The following is a 25,531-nucleotide window of genomic DNA, read 5'->3' on the forward strand; positions in this document are numbered from 1 at the left end:
TAATTTAAAGACCCTGAAAACACACAGGGGTCAAAAGTTTTCTCTCGTAGATGCAACAACTCATTACGCGATTCACAGACGTCCTTAAAAGATCAAGATTGATAATAACAAGAGAACAAATAATCTGTCGGCAGTCAGCAATGCAGATTATACATTAAGTCAGATTTTGGGTCATTTGTCAAACAGAACATCAACTTCAGGATTTTAAATCTGTGAAATCTCAACTACAAACAAAAAGAGCTGCTGGTAAACGTGTTGGCACAGATCCCTGAGTCACAGCCTGAGAATCAGCTGTTCAATAATTCAAACATCTGTCCTCAGTAATTCTTAAAAAGCACCAGATTGTCTCTGTTGTATGAACAGCCGAGCAATTAGGAAAGATGTGTTTTCAATTCTGCTCTTCCCTCTCCGCTCCGTTCCATCCCTCCTTTCTAATATCCTTCTATAATCTGAACTGCTCTGCTTACCTGCAGTCCCAGCCTCACTCTTTTGGTGACGGCCGTCTCGGGGAAGATGGCGTCGACGTGGGGCACCAGCTTACTGGTGAGCCGGCCGCCCTCCGGTCCGATCAGGTCGCTCTCCTGCTGAATGCGGGAGACCACGGCGAAGTAGAGCGGGAAGTCGGTGGAGATGATGCGACGGATTCTCTTCTTGTCCAGCTCGTCGTGACTCTCCAAGTCTACAGATGGTGAAGAGTGAAGAGAAGGAAAGAGAAAGAAAGGACAGAAAAACAAACACACCTCCTTAATTATACATATCCAGGTGAGGGAGAGTTTACCTCTGTGTCACTGTTGGCACAAGTTTCCTACAAAAACACATCCTCACCCTGTGCCCTTGTTCATACACCAAGACTAAAACTAACTTATCTGCAGCCGTGCAAGGTCTCACAGAGAGTGGAATCCATCATTGTCACACTGACCTTCATCCATGCCGTTCAGAATAGTTTCCAACACCTCGTCGCCATAGCGATTGCGATGCTCCTTCCAGACGGAGCCGTTCTCGCTGCGCAGGACCACGAGCTCCCGGTCCCCTCGGCCCAGGGAGGCAAAGTGCGGGATCTCCACGATTACAGGCCTGCGGAAGAAACAACAACATAAATAAATCATAAAGTGAAGTGATATGAAATTGGATTTGTAGCCTTGTTTTGGTAAAATAATATATATTATTAAATATCAAATTTAGTTTTCTTCTGTTATTGTTGATATCACCATCATGTAGTCTCTGCATGAGATGTGCACACGTATCAATGTCCACTAGATGGCACAATGACAAAGCTCATTAATATTACAGTAAGGTACAACAATTAATTGACATAACTATGACAACTTTAAAACTATTTGTATAAGACATTAATGAAAATGTTAATGTTTTTGTAGGATCCTGAGAATTTTTTATAAACAGAACACAAATGTTTCAATTCCAATGTCATCAACAGAAACATAAAAAAAAAAAACTACACTTCTCTAACTTGACTTTAAAGCTGACCAACAAATTAAACTACAAAGCTAACCCACCCTAGGAACTGCATACTGGACGGTCCCAGGGAGATGATGCGGCTCGCGAGCCCCTCCCCTTCCACCAGTGGAGGAGGCGTGGTCAGTTTCTGCGGTTTGACCAGACGACACGTGATGCGCGTGGGCGCGGCGCAGGTCCGAGGAGGGATGATGACCCTGAGGCCGTGGTGTCTGCTGCCTCGCATGGAGCCTCCCCGAGCATCCACCATAAAACTCACCAGGAAGCTGAAGGTCACACAGGGTCATCGTTTTTATTTATCATTAAATAACACATTAGATAAGACAGGAACATAAAATTTAACAACCATGCTGGGTTTTCCTGGGAGAATTTCTTCCCCCTGAATGAAACACAAAATGATCAGTAATTTGTGTATCGTTAGTAGCAGTGTTTTGACTTTATGATTGAATGCAGAGCGATTCATAGAGAAGACACCGATGCAATGTGTTGATTCTCTTTTCATTTGACTTGTCTGAGTATGACAGGAGAGGGCGGGCTGTCGAGAGAGGTCATGAAGTGCAGCCAGAATGACACTAAAAGACTTTTAAAAAAAAGAAAGACGCATGCTGTTTGATCCTCCATTAGACAGGCAGCTTCAAACAAGTGTGTGTCTGTGTGTGTGTCTGTGTGTGTGTGTGTACATGTGTCTGCTGACTCACTGTGCTTTAATAAATGATGACTAAGCACTGCAGACTAAATAAATTCACATCACGCTGGATTAACCTCATGGAGCTTGTCGTTAATGACTTAATTACAGATGTTTTACGCATCAACAGCATAAACATAGTTTAGGGAACGGAAAAAACTGTTCATGTTCCTCAACATCCATCTTCGATATATTGTCTAACTTATAACACACATCCTGGGTGAGATTTAATAAAAAAGTTCCTTTGCCGGTGGCAGATTTTGGGGTTTTGACAATCCTGCGGAAAAGGGATTAGGTGGAGGGAGGATATATATATATTTTAGTTTGGGTCACTGATCTCACTGAGTCTCGGAAATCTTGTCTTTATGATAAGAAATACAGCCTCAATAAATAACACAAGTATTTTAGATGGTGAGGGTGAATATCCCTCGTACGTTTGAAGGTCTTCTGCACAAGTCACAGTGAGATCGAACATGAGGATTAAACATTAGCTAGATGTTTTATTAGCTCACCCCGTGTGAATGGGGCTGGCCACAGGGCTGACATTGTCTGAGGTCTCTGTAGCGGGACTGCTCGGGATGAGAGAGTCGTCATCGTACTCCTTTGGCAGCGGGATGGGAGTGTGCTGAGGTCGGAGAGGGAGGAAATAACAAAGACGGGGCAGAAAATATTTGAGAGGCGGTAAAATAACCATGACGGAGAAGATTAAGACAGAGAAGAGTGGGAGGGAATGACAGAGCAGACATAGAGAAAAAAGGAGGGAGAGAAAAGATTGAGCATGATGAACAGAAGCAATAAGATAACACATAAAAAATATATGTAATGTACATGGTACGGTTAAACCTACCTGATCCAACATAACCGTCTCTGGCGACACACAAGGGATTCTGGGTATAGCAGGAGAATACGGCCTGTGGCGGAGGAAGAGAAGATAATGTAAGACAAGAGAAAATGGACGGCTTCAATTCTATAATAGAAATTCTAATAACACTATTGTATCTCATGCTGCTGCAGACAAAGATGAATTATGTATGCCGTTCAACAACTCGAATAATGACATCTTCATTATGTTATTCTTCCACTTGTGGGTATCATGCACGTTATATATCATCCTGTGCACGGGGACTTACGTGGTTCCCATGCCTCCCTCAAAGTCTCTCAGAGTCTTCTTCGGCGAGAGGAAGTCATCGTCCTGGTCCTTGAAGTCATCAAGCTTTAGGTAGCGAGCTCCGTCCATCCCGAGCAACTCGTCTCCTGTGGGCCACGTAAAGAGTTAAGGAAGAACGAGGAAAAACCGAAGACTGGTAATAAAAAAACAGGTTGCAAAGAACACATGAAGAATCGAGAGAGAAAAAGGACAACACCAGGGGATTGCAGGGCAAAATTATGCTGAGCTCAACTCTCAAGTTCTTCCACTCGGTCGTAAAATGTGAGGATCTTAAACTAATCTGCCAAAAGGATTTAGTTTTTCCCCCTCAGTGGATTTTTATGTCATTTGAGAGGGACAGTATTTTGAACTGCGGCAGACCTCTCAGCTTGGATCAAAAATAATGCCACTCAATTCTGCGTATGTGGAAGCAGTAACTGTTACACCACCATAACTCCCATCCCTCCACCTTCACGACGCCACAGACAAATGGTCACATTGCGATTTCAGATAAACAGTTAGTCCAAGCACACCGAACAACATCTAGAGCGAATGGAAACCAAAGGAGTGAAAGAAGAAGTTTGGTAAAAAAGACAGTGAATATTAACACAGTTGAGGACACTGCATGGACGGCAGTGAGCATGCCCATTAAAGATGAAATCACATGTGGAGATGGTTGTTTCTGTGTAGGAGAAAACACCTCAATTATTAAAGGAAGAATAGATATTGAAATAATACGTTAAAAAACACCTTCAAACAGCTTTTTACAGTTTAATTAGTATAAGTTGGTAAATAAAAAAATAGCAACACAAAGAAAACCGATTGAAAATTAAGTTTTCATGCGAAAATCCTTTCAAAATTTTGATTTAATTCTGAAAGATGGCGACGTTAACATTAATTGTGTTTTGTTTACAGTAGCAGGTCCCAGCTGGTTCACAGCGTGTGTGTAATCAGCTTATTGATTAATTAGGCTGTGAAAAGCAGGAGTAACTGCGACGCTGAATTGGAAAGAAGCCGTTTGTCTTTTAAATTGCAGAAATACTGGAGCTCTGTCAATTATGAAACCATGGACAGATAACGCTGGTAACAAGGAAAATGTTGTGACTACATGCTGATGAGAAACAGACACATTTCTATTAAATAAATCTCTGAGCAAGAGAATAACGATAGAGAAGACAAAGACAGAGAGGAAAGCAAACAGTGCCGGAGTCGAGAGTAGAGACTCAGAGGAACTGAGTAAAAAGACAATTAGTGACGCACAGAGAAAATGAGGAAAAAGTACAATTGCAATGACGGCACAAGTTCACTAGCCACCGGACCCAACAAGGTAGAGATACAGACACAATCCTACCTAACGTTAGCTGGGCAACCCCTACAAAACAAATGGGAAAGGGGCGTTATAAACAGTCATGTTCACATCTGAATTCATTGATATGCCAATGTACCTCCCAAACATTCTTCTTCTACCAAAATCAGAGTCAGAGCTGAAAATGAATGATCGAAGCTGTGCAGACAAATCAGACAACCTACCTTCATCCTCTGAGACATCCAGTATCTCATCCACCGTCTCAGGAAAACTCATCCGATGCTTCTCTGTGGTGATCTGTGAAGAGCAGCAGCAGAGAACGGTGGAGAGTAAAAACGAGATTAAAACTCAAGTTTCAAGCAGTTGGTGGAGCTGAACCTGATCAAGACAAGGGAATTATTTCATTGAACATCTGAGTCATGGTCTGTCAAGGCTACTTCTTTGCGCACAGGTGTAACCATGTGAACCAGGGAGGATGTGTTTGCTCACCGCAGAGACGGACTCCTCGGTAACCAGCTTCAACACGTCAATGACGGAGATGTAACCGAGCCGCTTAGCAATGCCCAGGGGAGACGTCCCGTTCTGTACAGAGACGGATGAGAACCATCACACACAATATTGCAACAATAAAAGTCCTTTTAATAAAGTATTTGATAATACAGCTTTCACAGCACCTGCTATTTTTACAGATAATGTCAAAATGTGATAAACCTTTTAAAAGTAGAGGGAAAAAACACCAAGTGAATAAACATACAGAACATTTGCTCTAGAAGAAAAAACTGAACTGATGATAACACACAACACTGTTTGAATGTGTGAGACCAAAAAGTAAGAGAATCATCTCAGTGGGAAGTCGTCACTTTGCTTATTTGTTTTCATGTCATCTATTGAACAAGTGTTTATGTTTAGAGGAAGGTTATCACAGGATAATGGGGGTAAGGTTTTCCATAAAGCGTCTCACCGAAGTGATCTCATTCGGCTGGGCTCCGTTTTTCAACAGCAGGGTGACGATATCGGTGTGGCCTTGCTGAGCCGCCTGGTGAAGAGGGGTGTAGCCCATCTGGAGGAGTAAAGATGGAGGTGGTCAAACAAAACAAGACACAGAGAAAGCAGTGATTCAATCTATGGTTTTGGCGCCTGACGCTAACACCAGTGTCGCCCCTGACATTCGTCTCATACTGGTGATTACTGGTGGGTAAACAAACACGCAAACAAAACTGCAATCATCTCGAGGACCATATGGGGAACAGGTCTTACGTATGTATATATAGTACACGTGAGAAAAGAGACGTGTTACCCTTGTCTTGCTGTTCACATGAGCCTGCTGCTGCAGGAGGAACTTCACCATCTTGATGTTGCCATAGTGACAGGCCACATGAAGGGGTGTGTAGCCCATCTGAGACGAGGAGAGAGAGAGAGAGAGAGCATGTGAGAGCATGTGTGAATCGTAATAGAGGCAAATGTCTTAAGATATTTATACTTTCTAATTGTGTGTACGCTAAACATGGTATTTATAGTCATGAATCTATTTAATTAGGAAACCGGAGAAAACATCTTGTGATTAGCATCAGTAATGTGAAATAAATCAACTCAGTGAAATCAACTTCATTTTATTTTATGGTGGAGCTTACCCGTGAAGCAGCGTAAACAGACGCTCCCTGTTTCACCAGCGTGTCAGCGATGCCCACGTGACCCTCCTGAGCCACGAGGTGCAGAGGGGTCAGTCCATTCTGAAAGACAGAAAGAATTTAACAGGAGATGACAACAAAATGCAAATTATTCTACTAATGCATTTGGATCCATTCTACTATCCATACCTTGTTTCCCAGATTTACGTTGGCCTGTTTGGCGATGAGCAGAGCCACGATGTCAGGCCGTCCCTCCTGTGAGGCCAGGTGCAGGGGCGTGATGCCTTGGAGCGACTCGGAATTGGGTGAAGCCCCGTTCTGCAGCAGACAACTGGCCACCTCCATCTGGTTCTGCTTGGCGGCTATGTGCAGGGGAGTGTAGCCGTTCTGCAGAGAAACAGGGACAAACAAGCACAGAGTGGGCATCGCCTGTCTTAACATTCTTCTGGTCTAATTATAGATTAAAACTTCAATCCTGTTGTGAGAGAGTGTTTCAGAGAACGAAGATTGTCACGTAGTTGTGTTTAAGCACCACACACTCGTTTTTGACCTGTTTTGGTTTTTGTGTCAGCGATGGGTTAGCATGGCGCCATGTGTGAGCACATTGGACACACACATGTGAGCGTCTTACTCGAGCTGTGCTGTGTGCAGATCCTCCCTTGCTGACCAGAAGTCTCACAACATCCAGGTTGTTGTGATGGACGGCCACATGAAGGGGTGCCAGACCGTTCTGTTAAACACACATACAAATACACAGATGCGCACATATATAAACCAACAGACACACACGGAGACAAGAAAACAGCACAGAAACACATTTATATATGAGACACATACTATGATACTCTATCAATCAGCTCATTCTCTATGAGGTGGCGCTTTCTGGCTGGATTGATCGTCACAGCCTCGTAAAAAGTGCTTCACTGTTTTTGAGGAAAGATCTGAACTAAATGGAGCACAGACGGTCTCACCTTGCCGGCTGCGTTTGGGTTGGCTCCTCTCTCCAGAAGGAGTTCTGCCACATCCACCTTTCCATACTTCGAGGCCACATGGAGGGGAGTGAAGCCCTTCTGCTCAAAAGAGAGAAAGACAGAGAAGTTTACCAAACATCCAACAGCTTAAGGCAGAAATACTGTTGCACCAACTGAGCATCCATCCAGATGCAGCTGCATTTTTGTAATTTGGCTTCTGCTCTACCTTCGTCATCTTGATTTGCTGCGCTCCAGCATCCAGCAGTATTCGAATGGTGTGCACGTGTCCTTCACGTGCAGCGATGTGTAAGGGAGTGTGGCCCGCAGATGTAGCTGAGTCGGGGTTTGAGCTGTGCTCAAGCAGCAGCTTGACGAGCTCCTTGTGGCCCATACGGGCGGCACAGTGTAGAGGCGTCTGATCGTCCTGGACCCAGACAAGAAGGAGGAAGAGGTCAAACAGGATACAGGAAAATCACTGTTAACTAGGTTTCTATTGATTTTGCACTTGAAGTGTTTAGGTTTTCTGACAGACCTCCTCTATAAATACTTCATACCTTAGCCTTCGCATCCACCTGCGCTGAATTCTGCAGCAAAAACTGAGCGACTTCACAGTGTCCTGCTCTGGCGGCCATGTGCAGGGGAGTCTCCACTTTCTGGTGGAGGTAAACACACAACCACACTCAATCTACAGAGTACAATGTAATTTGTATGTATTTAGACTTTCAGGTTATTCATCCATTACAGTATATTTGTGAGATGTTCAGGTTATTCTAACTTGTAAAGAAAAACATGTTTTTTATGGTTATTTATTTCCAGTTTCTTTACTTTAAGATCAGGGTTAAATATCTTTTTTGTTTAGTATAAAACAAATTCACCTATAAATCCACCTTGCTCATCCGAGGGCCCATGGTTCAGATCAGTCTATTAATTTCAGTAATCCAGACATAATTAGGAGCTCATTCTACAATTTAATTTTTAACGACACTGACTTCACATGGTGGTGAAAAAGAAACTATGGCTAATTGTTTTATTAATGACCCATACAATTAATCTTCTCCTGTAATTAAGTATTTCAATTAGCATGGAATTCAATCTTTCTTAAAAATGTGAAGTGAGGACATTTTGTAAAACATCTCCACACGAATAACTCAAACTGTTAATTTGATCAACTGGCAATATTGGAAAGTTAAAACAAATGAATAGATTGTTTAATTTTGGGAAAGAAAACCGGTTCTCACCACATTGGAAGCATTAGGTGAAGCTCCTCTTTGGAGCAGGTTCTTCACGATGTTCAGATGACCCATGAAAGCTGCTACATGAAGAGGAGTGAGACCAGACTGCACAAACACAGACAGAGAAGAGCATCGCGGCTCAATATAAATCCACTACCGAGACCTCAGAGGACATTCTCTAGTTCTTAAGCCACTTCTGACTGACTGGCAGTCAAAACCTTAAAGACAGGAGCTGCCATCTGACAGGGGAGTGGAGGAATTTGAAAATACAGCAGAGATTTATGAAGCAATGAAGGTTTAGGGTCTTTTTTAACGCCAGAAGTGTGGATTTTTATGATCATTTTCTGACTTGTCTCCTTTGTGGCCACGTCGCCTCACCTCGGTGACAGCTTCTAAGGAGGCGGAGTGCTTCAGCAGCAGGTCCATGGACCGCATGTGGTTCTTCTTGCAAGCAATGTGGAGAGGTGTGAAGCCATTCTGGAAAAACAGAGAAACAAGGTTCACAACTAGACATGTGTACGGTCCAGAGGCTTTTTCAATCAAAAGACACAGTTCAAATAAAGCTTACAGGTTTTCTGCTGTAGGTTATAAAGGTTGAGAAGCTCACAAAATACTTTAACCTATTGTAAAGAGTGACTAAAACCTTTTTTGAGTTTCAAGGTCACGTAAAAATGAGCGGTTAGTCACCAGAGCACGTGAATTGGCTTTGGCCCCCTTGTCCAGTAGGACTTTGGCCATGCGGTGGTGACCACAGTGGGCTGCTACATGAAGAGGGGTTAAATGGTCCAGCGTGATGTCATCAATCTCGGCGCTGTATTGCAGCAGCTGCTTGACACAGTCCATGTGGTCCCCCTGAGCTGACATGTGGATGGGGGACAGACCATTCTGCAGGAGACAGGTGGAGGAGGAAGGTGGAGAGGAGATGGAGATAGATTAAGTCCTGTGAATGAATCATCCTGATTGTAGCTCAGGAAAGCAGAGTCCTTAGAGGTCTGATAATCAATCCATGGTTGACAAGAGTTTAAATTAAAGTGCCTGGTTAGGACATCTTGATTCAAGCTAATTAGCCAAACTTGCATGAAAGCGTATACATTTTTAGCAAGCTAGAAATATGAGATTCAGTCAAAGTAAGTATTTAACCGGAAACCTTGATGATCGATGCAGATTACAAAGCTTCAAAGGATAGATTACGTATTTCATTACGGTCATCTACCTTGGTTTTAGCCTGGATGGGAGCACCATGTTCCAGCAGGAGCTCAATAATGCGGACGTGACCATTCCTGGCTGCACAGTGGAGAGGAGTCAGCTCATCCTTCAAAGAGACGGAGAGGGAGACTCATTGGAAAAGTGTTTAACGGTATAAGGGACAGAAATGAGCACATTAGCAGGAGGGAGGATAACGGATGAGGGGAAACAGAGCATCCAAACTGACTAAATGCTTTAATCTACCTTTGTTGTGGCATCAATCTGTGCTCCTCTGTCCAGCAGCAGTCTGACCATCATCACGTTTCCCCTCCTGGCAGCTATATGAAGGGGTGTGATGCCATTCTAGGGAAGAAGCGGAAGAAATAAGATAGTATTTGTCACCATTTGTGAGTCCAGATTATTTGGAAATATAACAAAAGTACTGTATAATAGAAACTGAACTACATGTCTAGGGGGGAATACAGCTGTAAATACTCCCGTTTCCTCAGTTCCATTTCTGACCCTGCAGCTCAGATGAACTGACCTTGGGTGTGAAGTTTACGTTGGCTCCTCTGTTCAGCAGCAGCTGGGCTACGCTCATGTTCTCATAGTGGGCTGCGATATGGAGAGGTGTGAAACCAGTCTACAGAGGAAGAGACGCGATGGGAGAGGAGAGTGTAAAGGCATTCTATAAATACCACTATTAAAATGCAAGGTTAGACATGACACAGATTACAAGATGATAGAGTTTGGGTATTTTTACTTAGTGTTATTTAATTTTTCTATTCTATTCATTCATAAACACAAGAGCCCAGTTATTTGTATTCCTTCTGCACATTCAATACTTTTCCTAATCCTTTTTCCTTGGTTGATTGTGTTATCATATTAAACCTTTACACCAGTATATAAAAAAGTTGGTGCATACCTTGCTGAGTACATCCGCATTGGGATCGTTCTGCAGGAGAACTGCGGCGGTCCGCGTGTCGTCGTTTCGAGCGGCGATGTGCAGTGCGGGGAGCCGGACTTTGCCCTTGGTGCCGTAGTTGATGAGCAGCGCCACAACGTTTTCGTGGCCCTGCTGGAGGGCGACGGCCAGTGGAGTGAAGCCATCCTGAGACGAGAGAGGATGAGGGAAAGAGATTGAGAAATAGTGGAGGAGCAAAAACAGGGCATAAAAGGAGGAAGAGGCGAGAAAGATAAAGGACTGATGAAGAGCTGAATAAGAAACCATGCAGAACAATGTTTTCTTGAGCTGATACAGTGAAAGATCTAACGTCCTGTTGCTCAGTTATTCTTTAACCCGACATTAATAAAAGAACAAATGTGTATTTTTATGGAAAATATGCTAAAACAACCATTAACCATCTCATTAACAACAAATGACCTGTGTGAAAGAAACAAGCAGCAGATTCACTTTCCTAAACTGTGCTTTTCTGTCACAACAGATACCAATGATGTGTAAGGATCTAATTACGGGGAAACCTCACAATCCAACAGGCAGTTTGAAGGGACACGTACCTCGGTCGGGAGACTCTGATTGGCTCCGTTCTCGAGCAGGAACTTGACGACCTCTAAGTGATTCTCCTGCGCTGCCATGTAGAGAGGACTGAACCCTTTCTGCTTGGGCACAAATTCATTATGTAGAGTTTCAAATACACAATCACGACATAATATGAACCTTTAGGACAACACACACACACACACAAACACATCTGCATACATACACAGATTTAAAGACTCGCCTGACCTGGAGGAATACATATTTAACTTGTGTTTATCTTTACAAGGACACACACCCGTACAGTACAGAGACTCACCCTTACAGATAATGTATTTAAATATATGGACAACTCTGTAGCAGATGCGTCACAAACACACACACACACACTTTCTCTTGCTCACAGCTCGTGGTGACTCACGTGTGACTGGGCATTAACGTTGGCACCATAGTTGACGAGCTCAGCCACCACTTTCTCCTGCCCCGCCAGCGCTGCAATATGGAGAGCAGTGTTCCCTTTCTGGAGGTCACACACGCACACACACACACACACACACACAAAAACACACACACGGAACCACACAAGGTGAGAGAACAATACACAGTGAATGACAGGAAAACAATAGGAACCTAATGGCCTCAATCTGTGCATGTAGAACTTGACTCAGACCCGTGTCTAGTGTTTTGTTTTTTGGCCAGTATGTTAAAAGAAATTGTGAATTGTATTTATAGTCATGTTCTATTTTTAGCATTCATCTCATTTTGAAGCAAAACACTGTAAAAAATCCTAACTTTTTTTACAGAAATACTCCGATAGACATAGACCCTGACATGAGATAAAAATATTGCATTTTTGCAGATAAAGTGGTTTTAAAAGTTTGTGGTTCCACGTGTTAAGTGCTAATTTCCACATTGTGGGACTAATGAAGGATTATCTTGTCTTATCTTATCTTAGCTCATGGATGCTACATGCGGTTGAACTGAACTAGTCCACGAGTTAAACTAAAGCTTAGAAAAGTGCTTCATTCAGTTCAGTTCAATTCAGAATGAAATACGTCAGAGAACAAAGTACCTTGGTGGTGGCTTCCAGCTCAATGCCAGCGTGGAGCAGCGACAGAACCATTTTGACGTGACCTTCTTTAGAAGCCAGGTGTAACCCGTTGAGACCATTCTTAAAGAGGCAACAGAGGGATTTAGTCACTTTGAAACTGGAAGAAACATAAGGTTAGGATACTCTGAAGTATTGAAATGTTAGAGTAATGAATAAAGTATTTCAGAACCTTTCATAAACACCAACATTTGCTTATGAACATCATCAAAACTCCCAACTTAATATTTCCTCTGTTCTGAATGCAACCAAATAACTTGTGGGATGTTAATAAGGATGAAGAGAAGCGGAACACGCTGTATCTTGCAGTCTCACGGTCCCATGAGCAAGTGCAACATATGCACATTTTCTCCAGCTGAGCAGAACATCACTCGTCTAGTTACTGTATCTCTGAAATTAACAGATAAATTCACAGCAGGAGGACTCAGTTCTGACAGAATTAACAACCTGTGAGGGGGGGAGAGAGGCTGGCAGATAACTGCTCCATCTCAGTGGTCCGTTTATCTGTCTGATTGTCTGTCTGGCCGAGTCTGAGCTGCTCAAACCGCCAGCTGTTACCAATCTGGCCACCAGGAGGCTCCACGTTCCGTTCAAAACCACTCTCAGGCTTCCCATCATACTGCAGTGTCACTCAACTCAAAGGGGTAACACAGCATCACTGCGAGCATGCACGGAGGGATGGGAAACACTCTGCGCCTGCAAAGTGAGAACATCTACATGGGATTTTCGGTTTCCTTTTCAACTATATCACCAGGGACAGAGAGAGAGGAAGCAACATGAGCCTGCAGGTTTTCAGATGCAGCGAGGACGAGTTTGTGCTGCAGAATCACATAAATCTCAAATACAAACACCATCTCTGCCCTTGCCTCAGTCCCCATTAAAAACTCATCAATACGATGCAACAGAAAGAGAAACAGAAGCAAACAAGAACAAACTGCAGGGAAATTAATCACATGAGAAAATCACAATTTGAGCCTTTAGCAACACAACTGGAAAAGGGTATGAATGCAATGCAATTATCTTGGGCCATATCAATAATGATTATGTAGATGATTATAATCTTAATACCAAGGTGATAACAACCCTTTGAACATTGTGCAAAATGTTCAGTTTTTTGACTCAGCAGTCGTTTGTCTTCTCTTCTCATCTATCACTGTGTTAGTGTGTGTGTCTGTGTGTGTGTGTATAAATAGTGCAACACACACTGAGGGAGACAGGCGTTCATACTTTATGCCCAGACTTCCTCTTCACCAGCACATTCATTCTTTAACCCACATACTGACAAGGTTAATGAGTGCAATTTACACAAACACACACATGCGCGCACACACACACACACACACACACCTGATAATGTTGTGTTATGGTCATGATGCAACTGGATGTAAGAGAGGAGACAGTGAAGCCGCTCATTAAAAGGAACAATCATCTTTTTTACTTGATTAGGATATAAGGAGATTTCTTTTATTTTACCTTAGATTGAGAAGAATACTGGGACATTACTGCACGTGGTGTTTTCAAATATTCCTCTAGAAAGACTAAACTTTGCAGAGTCTCTTCTTTCCCCTGTTACCAACCATTCTCCATTAAACCTGATTCATAAGCTGTAAACTTTGTGATTTGACTTTCCAATTAAATTCTTCTTTCCCTGTTTATGATTTCCTTCCACAGAAAGAACGAGACACTCATTCTCTAAAGTAATTATTATTCCAGTCCAACAGCACATATTCTGATTAGGTTGAGAACAATCTGATGATGGTTTAGAGGTAATTTGCCAAACATCTGGTCAAAGAATCGGAGACTTTCGGGTTGTTACGGTCTCAGCAAAAAGCCCAGATATATATAATCCCACAGACAGGGGTGCCTCTAAAGGTGAAATATTTCATGCTCAGAACAATAGGTAGCCAGAAGGCAATGCGCAAAGGAACCAGTAAAACCAGACACATTTACTACTACCAATATGCTGCCACTGGACATGAGTGAATGAACTGCGGGGTGGTTTCCAGGAAAACAGCACATAAAGTGGAAAGAATTTCAGCTCTACTATAAAATAAATATGATCTAGACCAGCACCGGTGGAAATCTCTCCAGACTAACATTACTAAGTCAAGCAGTAACATGCTCCTGCCTTGGTTCAGCAGTGATCTTTACTGTGTATTAACAATTTAATGTTTCTCTATTAATAGTCAAGACTGCTGTAGCTTTTGACCCCTCAAGAGAACGAGCATAGACTCCAGACACTGGTTTTCCATGTCAGTTAAAGGACCAATGCCAATATCAACGTCCTGACAGAAAATTTAAACAAAATTTTAATATATCGGAATTTAAAATCAAGGTATTACTGGTACTGAATGATTTAGAAGTTAGCTTAATGTCCTGCAGACACAAACACAGTAAGTGAGCAACAAAACAACCTCCAGACTCAAACGTTGAGAGGTCCTTTCTCCACGAGACACCATGTGGAGCAATGAATCATGAAGATGGGAGGAGATAACAGCTGAAGACATGGTCCCGTTCTACAATCACATTTAATTCTACACAAAGTCTGCTATCTCGTTTTTTGTTTCCTTCTCCGGACCTGAAGTGAACCCTCGCCACAATTTAATTTGTTTTGTTAAATGGAATCTGTGAATGGGATCTTGTTGCCACTGACACACAAACATTGATCTCTGGATAGGGAGCCGATCGAATCCATCTCACTTGATTAGATGTGTTGATGTCGAGTCTGTTCTTGAGGTGATCATGAGCCTTGTCCACGTTCCCCGAACGAGCTGCACGCAGGAAGCTGGTGGATGCATCCGCCTGCAATGGACAAAGAGGAGGAGTGTTATAAAAAGGGAAAGAGGCGATTATTGCAGATTAATACCTCTAGAATACCTTTAGAAATAAAAAACACGAATAAATAGAAAGCAGCTCCTCCAGCATTATCCACAAGTCCTTGACATCAGGATGCACTCAAAGGCCCAGTCAGGTTACAAACTGCTTTTCAATCCCTCGTGAAATATAACAATCAGGCGAGACACACAAAGTAGGAAATACAATACTCCATTCATCTCCTCACCTGCCCTCTGTCAGAGGCTAAAAATGTCAGAGCGGTTGCAGTTGAGCTTCGCCCACACTCTGCGCTTGGCAGGCCTTCATAGCCGAGCACACTTCGCCACGAGCTCCGCTGCCTGCCTGCCTGATCTCAGAGGGAACGCGCCTGTGGCTGGTGTGTGTGTGTGTCAGTGTTTGTACGCCCACCTCTGTATTCATTCATCAGCCAACAGTGTAATGCAGCTGACCTGCACAATGAGATGCTTCCAATGCCCTGAGGAGGTATTCTCCCTCTCTCTCCCTCTCCCTCTCTCCCTCTCCCTCCTCTTGACCCAGCCCCTCTCCACCCCTGTCCCCGGCAGAGTTACGGATCTGTTTGAGCTGTTACTCCCAAGTGGCTTAATTATCCCGAATTGCTGAAAGACACGCCTGCCCTTTACAAATCACTGAGACTTTTTTTTTCTCCTCCCGTCATATCTGTGCTGATGCTGGTGATTGACACACTGCTTTAGATTTTATCAAACACACAAACTAGATTTGCTTCCCTATCAACAGTCTTATTTCCCCAACTTTATTTATATCTTTGCTGTTTTTCATGTCCATTCTCTCCAATAGTTTTCTGTTCGACTCCTTTTTATATAAATATCTCAGGATTCACCCCTCAAATGAGCTTCTTTGACATTTTGTTATCTAACTCTCAATTCAAACCAGGAAGCTCTGTTAATTATTACCTGTTATTACCTGTGCAAAATAGATTATGATTTCATCCCTGTCCATTATGTGTTAGCTGACTTGTTTGTTTCTTTGTTTATTGGCAGAATTACACGAAATATAGAGAACTGATTTTCCACACAACTTGGAGGAAGGTTGGGACACAGGGGCAGATCCAGTAGTTTTTCTTTTCCACTTTATTTCTTCTTTATATAAAATATTAATCAATTTCCCAGGGAATAATTTATGCTTCTTCATGAAGAAATGGATATCTAGGGGCCTGACATCAATGTGTGTGTGCAATCTGGATCTTTTCGATTTAAAAATGGTTTCAAACAGGGATTGGATTTTAAAGTTTTGCTGCGTACAAAGTATTTTTATCACTTTCATTCACATTGTGATGTTGGGCCCTTGGCGAAAGTATGCGCTCTACTGAGTACCATTATATTATTACTTACTTAAATAGACCCCAGGCTTCTGAATACTTCCCAAATCCACTGTATACTAAAAATATTTGGCTTCGCTTGAAATCCAAACAGTCTCCTTTGTTTGATGTGCTGTGTTTTTTTTGTGCCTCTATTGTTCCATCCTAAGTGGCTGAGTGACTATGTGATCTATTCCCCATCTCATCCTGGGCTTTGAACATGAGAGCTAGACATTACTCAGCGTAAGAGAACTGAGGGACAGGACTTCAAACAGCCTCTGACAGGAGCCTCTGCAGATTCACATCCTAAAGCGTCGGTACTGTATGTTTTTAGCTGCCTGTCCCACTATAAATATTTCAAAATGAGGAAACTGGCATTTGAAAACATGCATGAATCCACCATTTCTAATATCACAGTTAACCTTTTGTTTTCTTCTTCTCCACCTGCATCCCTCCTCCTCCTCCTCCTCCTCCTCCTCCTCGTTCCCCAGGACTCCACACCTCCCTGCTTCATGAACCAGATTTCTATGTGCATCCATCATCTGGAATATGAGCTTGTTAATGATTGTGTGTGTGTGTATATATATTAATTCAACAACAGCATGAGTCATGAGCTGACCATATTTTGCAGAAAATGGAAAAATCTGGCACCACCACCTTCCACAAACTCATTCTGGTGTTCATGTTGCTGTGAGGCTGGAATCCAGTTTCCTCACTACCTACTATTCATCCATACATCACAGATCGGTGCCTCAGACCCTGGCAGTTCATTACTACTTTATTTCTAATTATAGGGTCAAATACACTCAATAATGATTGTTACTGAGACCCCCTCAAAATGCATGAATCAGTCGTTCACCTGCCATTCACCTGCCTGTAAATCAGATTTTCCTTTACCTGCCCGCTACCATCATTACCCTCAGTGGAGACGGTTCTCATCTAACTGTACTGGAGAAGTCAATCCTAAATCAATTCGAAAAAACAAGAATACAGTCTCATTTCGCAAGTGAGGCCATGTGATGTGATCCCCGGGCCAAATGAAACCAGATGTTTCACACTGTATCTGCCTCAGGTGATTATGAAGAGTTTTACAACGTGATGCAGGAGATTGAGCTTGATGCCAATTCACAGCAAGTGAGCGAGCAGTGATTGATTTTTGAAATTTTCTGAAAACCTATACGGCCAAACGTATTTTTCATCTCAACTTCACGCTTCATAACTTATTCAAACGTATAGATTACACTGTTTCTTGTGAAATGTTAATGATTGGATTTCAGTTTTTAAAATAAATATATCGTCTTACATGCCACATTTTCAGTGACTCAAAAAATAGCAATGAACACACAAAAGTTGCCTTAATATGCCAAGAACAAGACACATCAACACACTATACACGACTAAAGTAAAAAAAAAAAAGGAAAATTAGCTATTTATCAAATAAATATAAATATCAGAGCACAGTTTAAACTAGAAAAAGAGAAAGTTGAGAAAAGAAATACAACAGCACTGGAAAAACTGTTTTCAGGGGCATTGAAAGAAGTAACAGCAACACACAACCACCACCAGTCAGTCGAACAAGTTATTTAAAAGAATACTACATTTTAAAATCTGACTTTAATCCAAAAAAAACTGCCTCGTTACTTTATCTCATTTCAAATGAAATACTCATAACCTCGTCTGAGTCACTAATGCTGTGTAGAGGGAAATCCATTTCACATCAGCCAACGTCAGTGGAAATATTCATGGGTCGACTTATTAAAGCTGAGGTCTTTTTTTTTTTTTTGGCAATGCCTTAAGAAACCCTGCAGCAGTAGCAGCTGATGAGGACACACAGCTTAAGTGTTGCAGAAATAAGTAGAGTGTAAACAAGTGTAACAGCAGCATATTTACGCCGTTTGTTAAAGAGCCACATTCCTCAGGCTTGGGTCAACGTCTCAGAGGCCACAACTCAGTCAGCGCTGACCCGCATGAGCCGAGGAGACAACACACACCGGCCGAGACAGCTGGTGCAGACAGTGAATGGCAGAGACACACAAACAGAAGAGGGCAACATGTACAGTGGTTTAAATGAGGCTCCACAACATCAAATCCTTGAAGATTTGGTCACACAACCTTTAAAACCAGTCAGAATTTATGGAGTATAATCCCAGTTTTGACTTGCAGGTCAATAATCACTCATGGCTTTGATATATTATGACATATACAGAACCCCATGCACCAAGCTGTAATGATTATCCATAAAACATATAAGTCAATAAACCATATGTTTGACTTATTGAGATCAGCGGTTTTCTCAGCGAGACAGATTTCAGTTAAAATGCATACAAACAGATATCATCAATGAATGTACAATATTTGTTTAGGATTCCTTTAATGAAAATGAATAATGTCAGATTGAATTCTATATGTGAAAGCTTTACTCACATCTGTAAGGTCTAACACTGGCTCACGAGCTGTGATTATGCTGGATGTGAAATTGTGATATGCAAACAGTATTGTATTAATGTTTGTGTGTGTGTGTGCTGTAATTTAAGATTCGCTCATCCTTGTGCTTCGTGTTTCAACCTCTCCTTCCTGTGTGTTGAAAATCTGACTTGAATATTCTCACAGTTAAACACGCATACAACCTCACGCTGAGCCAAAAATAGATTGGTTTCCAAAAAAAAACTCGACATGACTGAGGCCAGAAGAGGCTGAGACGTCTGATATTAATACTGAGCGAGAAGATACTGAAATCTAAACTGCCATAGGCACAATCGCATCAGTTTTCTGTGCTTTTCTTCAATTGGCACCAACGTTTTTAAACACGCGCACACACACAAGCATTAAATTGCAACTTTAAATATATTAAAAAGACAAACCAATGAGCAAGAGCAAGTGAAGTATTCTGATTTTGAAACCAGTCTCACAAGAGGAGTAACACCTCATTCCTAAAAAGGATAACGTTAAAAAAAAACACACATGGAACTGAGTCACACACTTAATATGAGCCGTTATATAAACTGCTGCTGCTGCTGCTGCTGGTGTGAACTTTACATGTATAATGTGACAGCCTCAGCAAACACGTTTACATCGACACCAATATTAACCCATGTTAACAGAGGGTTAAGGGTCAGGGTTAGTATTCCGACCTTAGTCGCATGATTATGTTTAGTTCAGTTACTAACATGCTTTATGACACATGCCCTGGATTTGAATGTAAACAAGATGTAATATTGATGTGAGTCAGATCAGAAAATGCTCTTCAACATGGAATAACTCAGGTAAACGTCGTAATCAAAATAATGTCCTATTCAGAATAAGATCAGTAGTTGGAATATGGAACATAGTCAATGATCTAAGGTAGTGATTTAAGTTTTCAGAAGGATTTATATCAGAATGTGTCAGGACTGATTTCATTGTCCTCAGGATACTCGCGTCTGTCTCCCCAATTCTACTGTTTTCTGTGATAAACAGTCGTGATCTTGGGAGGAGTTGAGATGAGATACAGACATTCGATCCCCCGGTATCACAGACCGTGTGTGCTGCAGGAGTTTGATGGCTTTCTGTACTGTGGGTCTTCTCTGACAGAAGTCATTGACAGAAAGTTGCGTACGTGTACTTATTGTAGTGACAGCTCCTGTCACTTCTGATTTTTAAAAGGAGTCCTTGTGTCACTTCAAGTTGAGACTTCTCGTCACGTTTCAACATGCATCTCGTCACCTGCTGCTTCTATACTATAGAACTACTCGCATGGAGAGAGTGTGTTTAAGGAATTGGCAGAAACCAGCATTTTGCCTTAGAAACTCTTCTTATATTGACATGGTTTGGTTTGTTAGATATAATTCACTTCTGTGACTACCTCTTTTACTATTTTCTACAAAATGTTCTACTTAATTTATCTGCATTCATATTCATAATAAGATATATGTTAATAGAGATTAGCCAAAATGTATCTGGACCTAAAGCACTTTGTTTTGAGAGGAGAACTGTGATTGAAGAAACTAGTCAGACTGAGTGTTCTTCTGGTTCCCAGGTCACTGTCTACACCAGAAGCGCCAAGATACTGGTCGTAGCCCCAAGAGGCTAATTGCTAATCAGACGATTGCCGATGGGCTACAAGATTGCTAAAGCCAAAGTGTTATAGGGGTTAGGGGTTAGGGGTTAGGGTCATCTACTCTATAAAAACAATGAGAAGGACACAGAGAATGAAGGTAACTAAATATCCTGATCCATCACTACAGGTAGATGGAGAAACTGGACTAAGAAGCAGTGGCTGGAAAATCAAGGAGAAGATTTAAAGTGATGCCGGAGCTGAAGCAGCATATTAGGAATATTATGATGAATACTGGTGGACAGTGAGTCACAAATTATAAGTGTGGATGGAGAAATTGTGGCCATTTGTCACTGTGAGCATGAACAAGAAACCCAATTCACATCCATCGCTAAAAACAGATGCATATGGAGACAAATTACCTACAAACACACACATGCGCACAAACCAGAACTAAAAATAGCCGCACACACGCCACAGTATGTTAGCGCTGGCACCAACAAGGAGGGAGATGGATCACAGTAATGAATCCTCATGGGTTTTAACAAAGACACGCTTCTATTACAAAAGACAGAATCCCAGCAAACTCGTACATACATGAGACAGAGGCAGACATGAACTTTAATGATGCAGTCCAGGGTAAGATTTACACATAAAGCCAAGTTACACAAGGATTCGCAGGCTTCCGACAGCAGGGAACAGAAGAAGAAGCCTCGCAGGCCTCGACAGTGACAGTTGTGAGTGCAACTAGCAGAGCAAATACTAATGTGCGTGCACGAGAAGAGAAAAACTTGATTTGGAGAGTCAATAGAGAAACACGCAAAACACAAGATAAAGCAAAGCTACATTTTGCACGCCATGTTTTATCCAAAGCATCTCAGTTCCAGGAGTGCTCATGATTTTATTATCAACCCCAAATCCAGGGTGTGTTGTTGATGACGTCCTCTGTCACACATACACAGAGTTTAGGACTCTAAACATGGCAGCATCACCGGGGCTGTGCCACACAGGGACACATTAAAACAAGGCACCTAATTTAAAACATCCAATATAACGGGCACTATTTCTTCTTTCACACTTTGTTCAATGGTTCTCTGAAACATTCCCCAATTCCCTCGACTTCGGTCTGTAAGAGTAAAGCCCTGTAGCAAGAACGCCCAGAGTTAATGAAAAATACTGATCAGTTTAAGAACATAAACGATTTACCTTTATATCCCACATATGGTAATTTAGGAGTCATAAGAAATAAATCACCTCATTCTGACCAGTGTAGAAAATACATTGCAGTTATTAAATGCCCCATCTCACTAACTTTTTATCACTCCCCAGTAAGTGAGAAAAGATAAAGGGTATCATTTATCTTTTAGATTAATAAATAAGTAGCAAGTCCTGGAGGGGAAATACTGCAATAAAAAAATCCATCATTTTCCACAGTTTTATTCAAATGTAATAATTTGTATTTCATTGGTATCCCATGATTAGTATTTAAGATAATAAATATGATAGACAGGTAAATAATTGAAGAAAACGGAAAAATATAAAATTAGAGGAGATCAATTTAAAAGCATGACTCTGCCGGGCAAGATGAAGTCATAGCGCGGGAAAATGAAAAATCAATGGAGCCCAGCTCAGGCTCTGCAGAGTGGGAGTTGATTCAGTATTGATGGATGGATGGGTGGATGGATGGATAGGTGGCAGGAGTCTGTGAGATTGAGATGGCGCAACAAAAATAACATAAGCACAGATCCTGCACATGCTAAATAACAACAGATACTCAAATATCATAGATGTAAAGCCACATGCAGGGAGTGAAACTTTTAAATTGAAAGATTGCTATTAGATAGTTGACATCTATTTTCCAGTGGCTATTTGCTTTGTGTCATAAAAGTCAAGACATACGATCTAATTAAAAATAGGGTGGGTTGTTAAAATGCACTTTTGCAGTGTGACAGTTTGAAGCTCTCCAGTTTGCACAAAGAAAGACTTTTCAACAAATCTTTTTTGACTAACAAAAAGACTAACAAATAGTGAGACGTCAAACGATCTCACATGAAAGTTAATCAACTGCACAAAGAGAGATTTATTAAAGATGGTTATGATGCTGGCTCCAAATCCTCACAGTAAGAAGAGGACTACAGGACGTACAGTTTGTACTGCGAAATCATACAATCATGTTAGGAAAACCTTCAGAGTACATCTACCATTCAAATAGTTCTGCAAATCCAAATATACCACAGGTACAAGTATCTGCAGGTGAGCTACTGCTAACAGCTAATATTCTAGTTTATATATTCGTGTTCCTGCATCTTCTCCTAACAGCTAAATTCTGTGCAACCCGCTGCTGCTCATTCCGAAGCCTAATTTGCTCTTTATCTTGAAAAAAAAAAACACAAGTTGAAGACGGAATAAAAGATTAAATGAGCGCAGCAAAACCAAAATTCCTCCTCACTGGTGAAACAATGAGACACATTAACAACAAGGATCTTCCCCTCGTCTTCTCCGTCCCTGCACTAAAACAGAGCATCTGAAATATTTATAGCCTCTGTCAGGCCAATGCTTCTGCAACCCATTACAATCAAAGCATGCTTTTCCTTATTTCTGTACATATGTCTTGATGTCTCGCTCCGTGCACATCACACTCACGCACACACAAGCTAATACTGGTATGTGGTATGTATGTCTTCAGAGAGATATCAATACAAAATACACAAGAACACACAGAAATGATCAAGAGAAAGGACCGTACACAACTATATGCACACACACTGTTCATAAACACATTGTGCACATGTACAGTATAAGATGTTCAAGGATACCTGCCTATGCCAACTGACAAGATAATAATAACTATAATAATTCAAATAATTCAAAAAGCAGTTATAGGGTGCTTTATCTGTTCAAATGAAAAACTTAAGGCAACAATATAAGAACAAATTTAAATATATTTGAAGATCACACATTGGAGCAGAAATATAAGAATGAAAACGTTACAGATAAGAAAATTCTGTAAACTTCAAATGAAATAAAAAAATCTAAAATCTTTACTGAAATAGTCGGTTAAACCGGGGCTAGCATAAAAAAAAATTAAACATGGGTATCAATAATGATTTCATATGCTACAAGAGGTGGAGGTGGGTTTAAAAACCTTCAAAAACCCTGGTATTTAGGGTTTTAGCCTAAAATAAATAAAGTTCCCTCTTCTACTCTATATAATTTATCATTTTTCAACTTAAGTTTCATTGTTTAAACCCACATTATCTACTGTCTGTTTAGAATAATCACCCTTTACACCCTTTAATTCACCCCTCTGCCTTTACAGAACATTTTGATGGGTTACACAACAGGTTTACAAAAATCTGTTGTGAACATTTCTGCCTCAAGCAGAGAAATTAAGAGACGAGAGAGAAAGAGAGTAAAGAACAACAGTGAGAGGGCGAAGCGGCCCTGAACTCCTGAATTCATAATCACTTGCTCAGCTACACATCATATCCACTCATTCCTCATCATTACTCCTTCAGCGTCTCTCTCTCATCCTCACCCTCACGTCTCTTGCAGCTTTGTGCAACCTTCCTCACGCTCTCTCTCTTTTCATAACCTTTCAATATTTATGAGCACTGCAGAAATGCTACTGGCAAAGCATGCTGGGTAGAGCTGTCCCTCAGAGTCAGCTCCTGACGTCATCACTCTGTGCTGGCATTCTGGGCTCCCAGCCCCGAACCGGTACCCGAACAAAAGTCAAGTTCCCTGCCAGCAACGCCCCATATCTGAAAATGCATTTTAATACCAGACAGGAAATTATGGTCCCATCAGGGAATTGAGCCATAAACTACAGTAAAAACACTTGCATCTAAATTATTAAGGGTTGGGTATATGTGAGTGTCAGGTGTTGGTCACTGTATCACAATATCCAGTAAGAAAAACTGCTTTAAATAATTCATGTTGCAGTCAGATGCCATAAAAAAGAAATTAAATAAACGGTCATATACAAACAATTTCTGTTGAGGAAACAACATGAGGTGGAAGGAAGAGATTTAGTTCAATAAATCTGACGCTAAATACAGGACATTTAACTTTAATGGTAGCTCAGTGAAATTAAGTGATACAACACGCACAACACCAGGGTTTAAAACTGGAGGAAATATAAAGGAAATATCATCAATAATATTGATTATAGTCGTCATTTTCCTCTTATAACACTTATGCCACAAATATTTACAAAGAACAATGTTCTATTATGGTTGGAGATCATTTTATGACAACACTTTCTTGAGTAAATGGATTGAAGTAAATGGATAAAAGTCCTTCAGGAAAAGAGAGACATCTCATAAATGCTTCATAAAGACACAACAAAACTGCAAAGACACAAAAAAGGGGGGAGACGTAAAAAATGAAGGTAAGAATATGAGGAAGACGAGGAGACACGGAGAAGCCGGGAGCCACAATGTCTGAAAGTCATGTGTGCATAACTAATGCACAGCACTCAGCCGCACATGGTCAGTGACTGCGCTGCACTACCCCCCCCCATAAGGCCAATATACAATCACTGGTGACAGGAGGGAGCAATCAGCACAGGGAGGAGCCAGGGTGATGGATGGGAAGCCAGAGGAAGACAGGAAGGACATATAGAAGAGAGCAAGCTGGGGGGGTGATAGTGTAAATCCAAATAAAGGATGGCATAACGGACATAAAAGGGTAATGAGGGAAATAATGAGCGAGAGGAAAAGGGGGAGAGCAGAGAGGTGTGTGGAGAAGGAAGGAAAGGGGGGAAGGGGAGTGCAAGGAAAGGAAGCTAAGAAGGATTACTGAGGTCCCGAGAAACATGTGCACCTCAATATTAAAGCTGATACATTTAAATAAGCTGTTTCTACATGCTGAATGGATTATTTCCATACTGGCATTTCAGGTTTCCACTTTGAAACACTAATGCAATGCAGAGAATTTGGCTTTGAACCACACATCTTTATGCATTTTATTCTTTCCTCAGGTCTGTTTTTAAGGTGGATGACATTTCAAACGATCTGTTTTGGTGGTTGTAAGCTTGAGAGATGTTAAAGGGCCAAAGCTGGAATGATTCCATTAGCGTGGACATGACTT

General features: G+C 41.5%; 1 protein-coding gene across 7 annotated transcripts in view; it reads right to left on the reverse strand.

Moving 5' to 3' along the window:
• Window positions 1-25,531, reverse strand: part of ank1b (ankyrin 1, erythrocytic b) — a 61,983-nt gene that overhangs the window by 19,893 nt on the left and 16,559 nt on the right. For all 7 annotated transcript variants that reach the window (XR_007034981.1, XR_007034980.1, XM_047344441.1 and 4 more), the window contains exons 2-28: window positions 14,934-15,035; window positions 12,198-12,296; window positions 11,547-11,645; window positions 11,146-11,244; window positions 10,553-10,738; window positions 10,172-10,270; window positions 9,892-9,990; window positions 9,656-9,754; window positions 9,130-9,327; window positions 8,821-8,919; window positions 8,449-8,547; window positions 7,765-7,863; window positions 7,437-7,634; window positions 7,211-7,309; window positions 6,871-6,969; window positions 6,429-6,626; window positions 6,243-6,341; window positions 5,909-6,007; window positions 5,573-5,671; window positions 5,101-5,193; window positions 4,836-4,908; window positions 3,289-3,412; window positions 3,006-3,069; window positions 2,671-2,783; window positions 1,515-1,739; window positions 920-1,074; window positions 468-679 (exon numbers count right to left, since the gene is read on the reverse strand). Coding sequence is in view for 5 of the 7 variants with exons in the window: in XM_047344441.1 (XP_047200397.1) it covers window positions 468-679; window positions 920-1,074; window positions 1,515-1,739; window positions 2,671-2,783; window positions 3,006-3,069; window positions 3,289-3,412; window positions 4,836-4,908; window positions 5,101-5,193; window positions 5,573-5,671; window positions 5,909-6,007; window positions 6,243-6,341; window positions 6,429-6,626; window positions 6,871-6,969; window positions 7,211-7,309; window positions 7,437-7,634; window positions 7,765-7,863; window positions 8,449-8,547; window positions 8,821-8,919; window positions 9,130-9,327; window positions 9,656-9,754; window positions 9,892-9,990; window positions 10,172-10,270; window positions 10,553-10,738; window positions 11,146-11,244; window positions 11,547-11,645; window positions 12,198-12,296; window positions 14,934-15,035 (3,327 nt within the window). In the remaining 2 variants the exon portion in view is untranslated. The remainder of the gene's footprint in view (window positions 1-467; window positions 680-919; window positions 1,075-1,514; window positions 1,740-2,670; window positions 2,784-3,005; window positions 3,070-3,288; window positions 3,413-4,835; window positions 4,909-5,100; window positions 5,194-5,572; window positions 5,672-5,908; window positions 6,008-6,242; window positions 6,342-6,428; window positions 6,627-6,870; window positions 6,970-7,210; window positions 7,310-7,436; window positions 7,635-7,764; window positions 7,864-8,448; window positions 8,548-8,820; window positions 8,920-9,129; window positions 9,328-9,655; window positions 9,755-9,891; window positions 9,991-10,171; window positions 10,271-10,552; window positions 10,739-11,145; window positions 11,245-11,546; window positions 11,646-12,197; window positions 12,297-14,933; window positions 15,036-25,531) is intronic.

This window comes from Hippoglossus stenolepis, chromosome 18 (genome assembly GCF_022539355.2).
Source record: "Hippoglossus stenolepis isolate QCI-W04-F060 chromosome 18, HSTE1.2, whole genome shotgun sequence".
NCBI lineage: Eukaryota > Metazoa > Chordata > Actinopteri > Pleuronectiformes > Pleuronectidae > Hippoglossus > Hippoglossus stenolepis.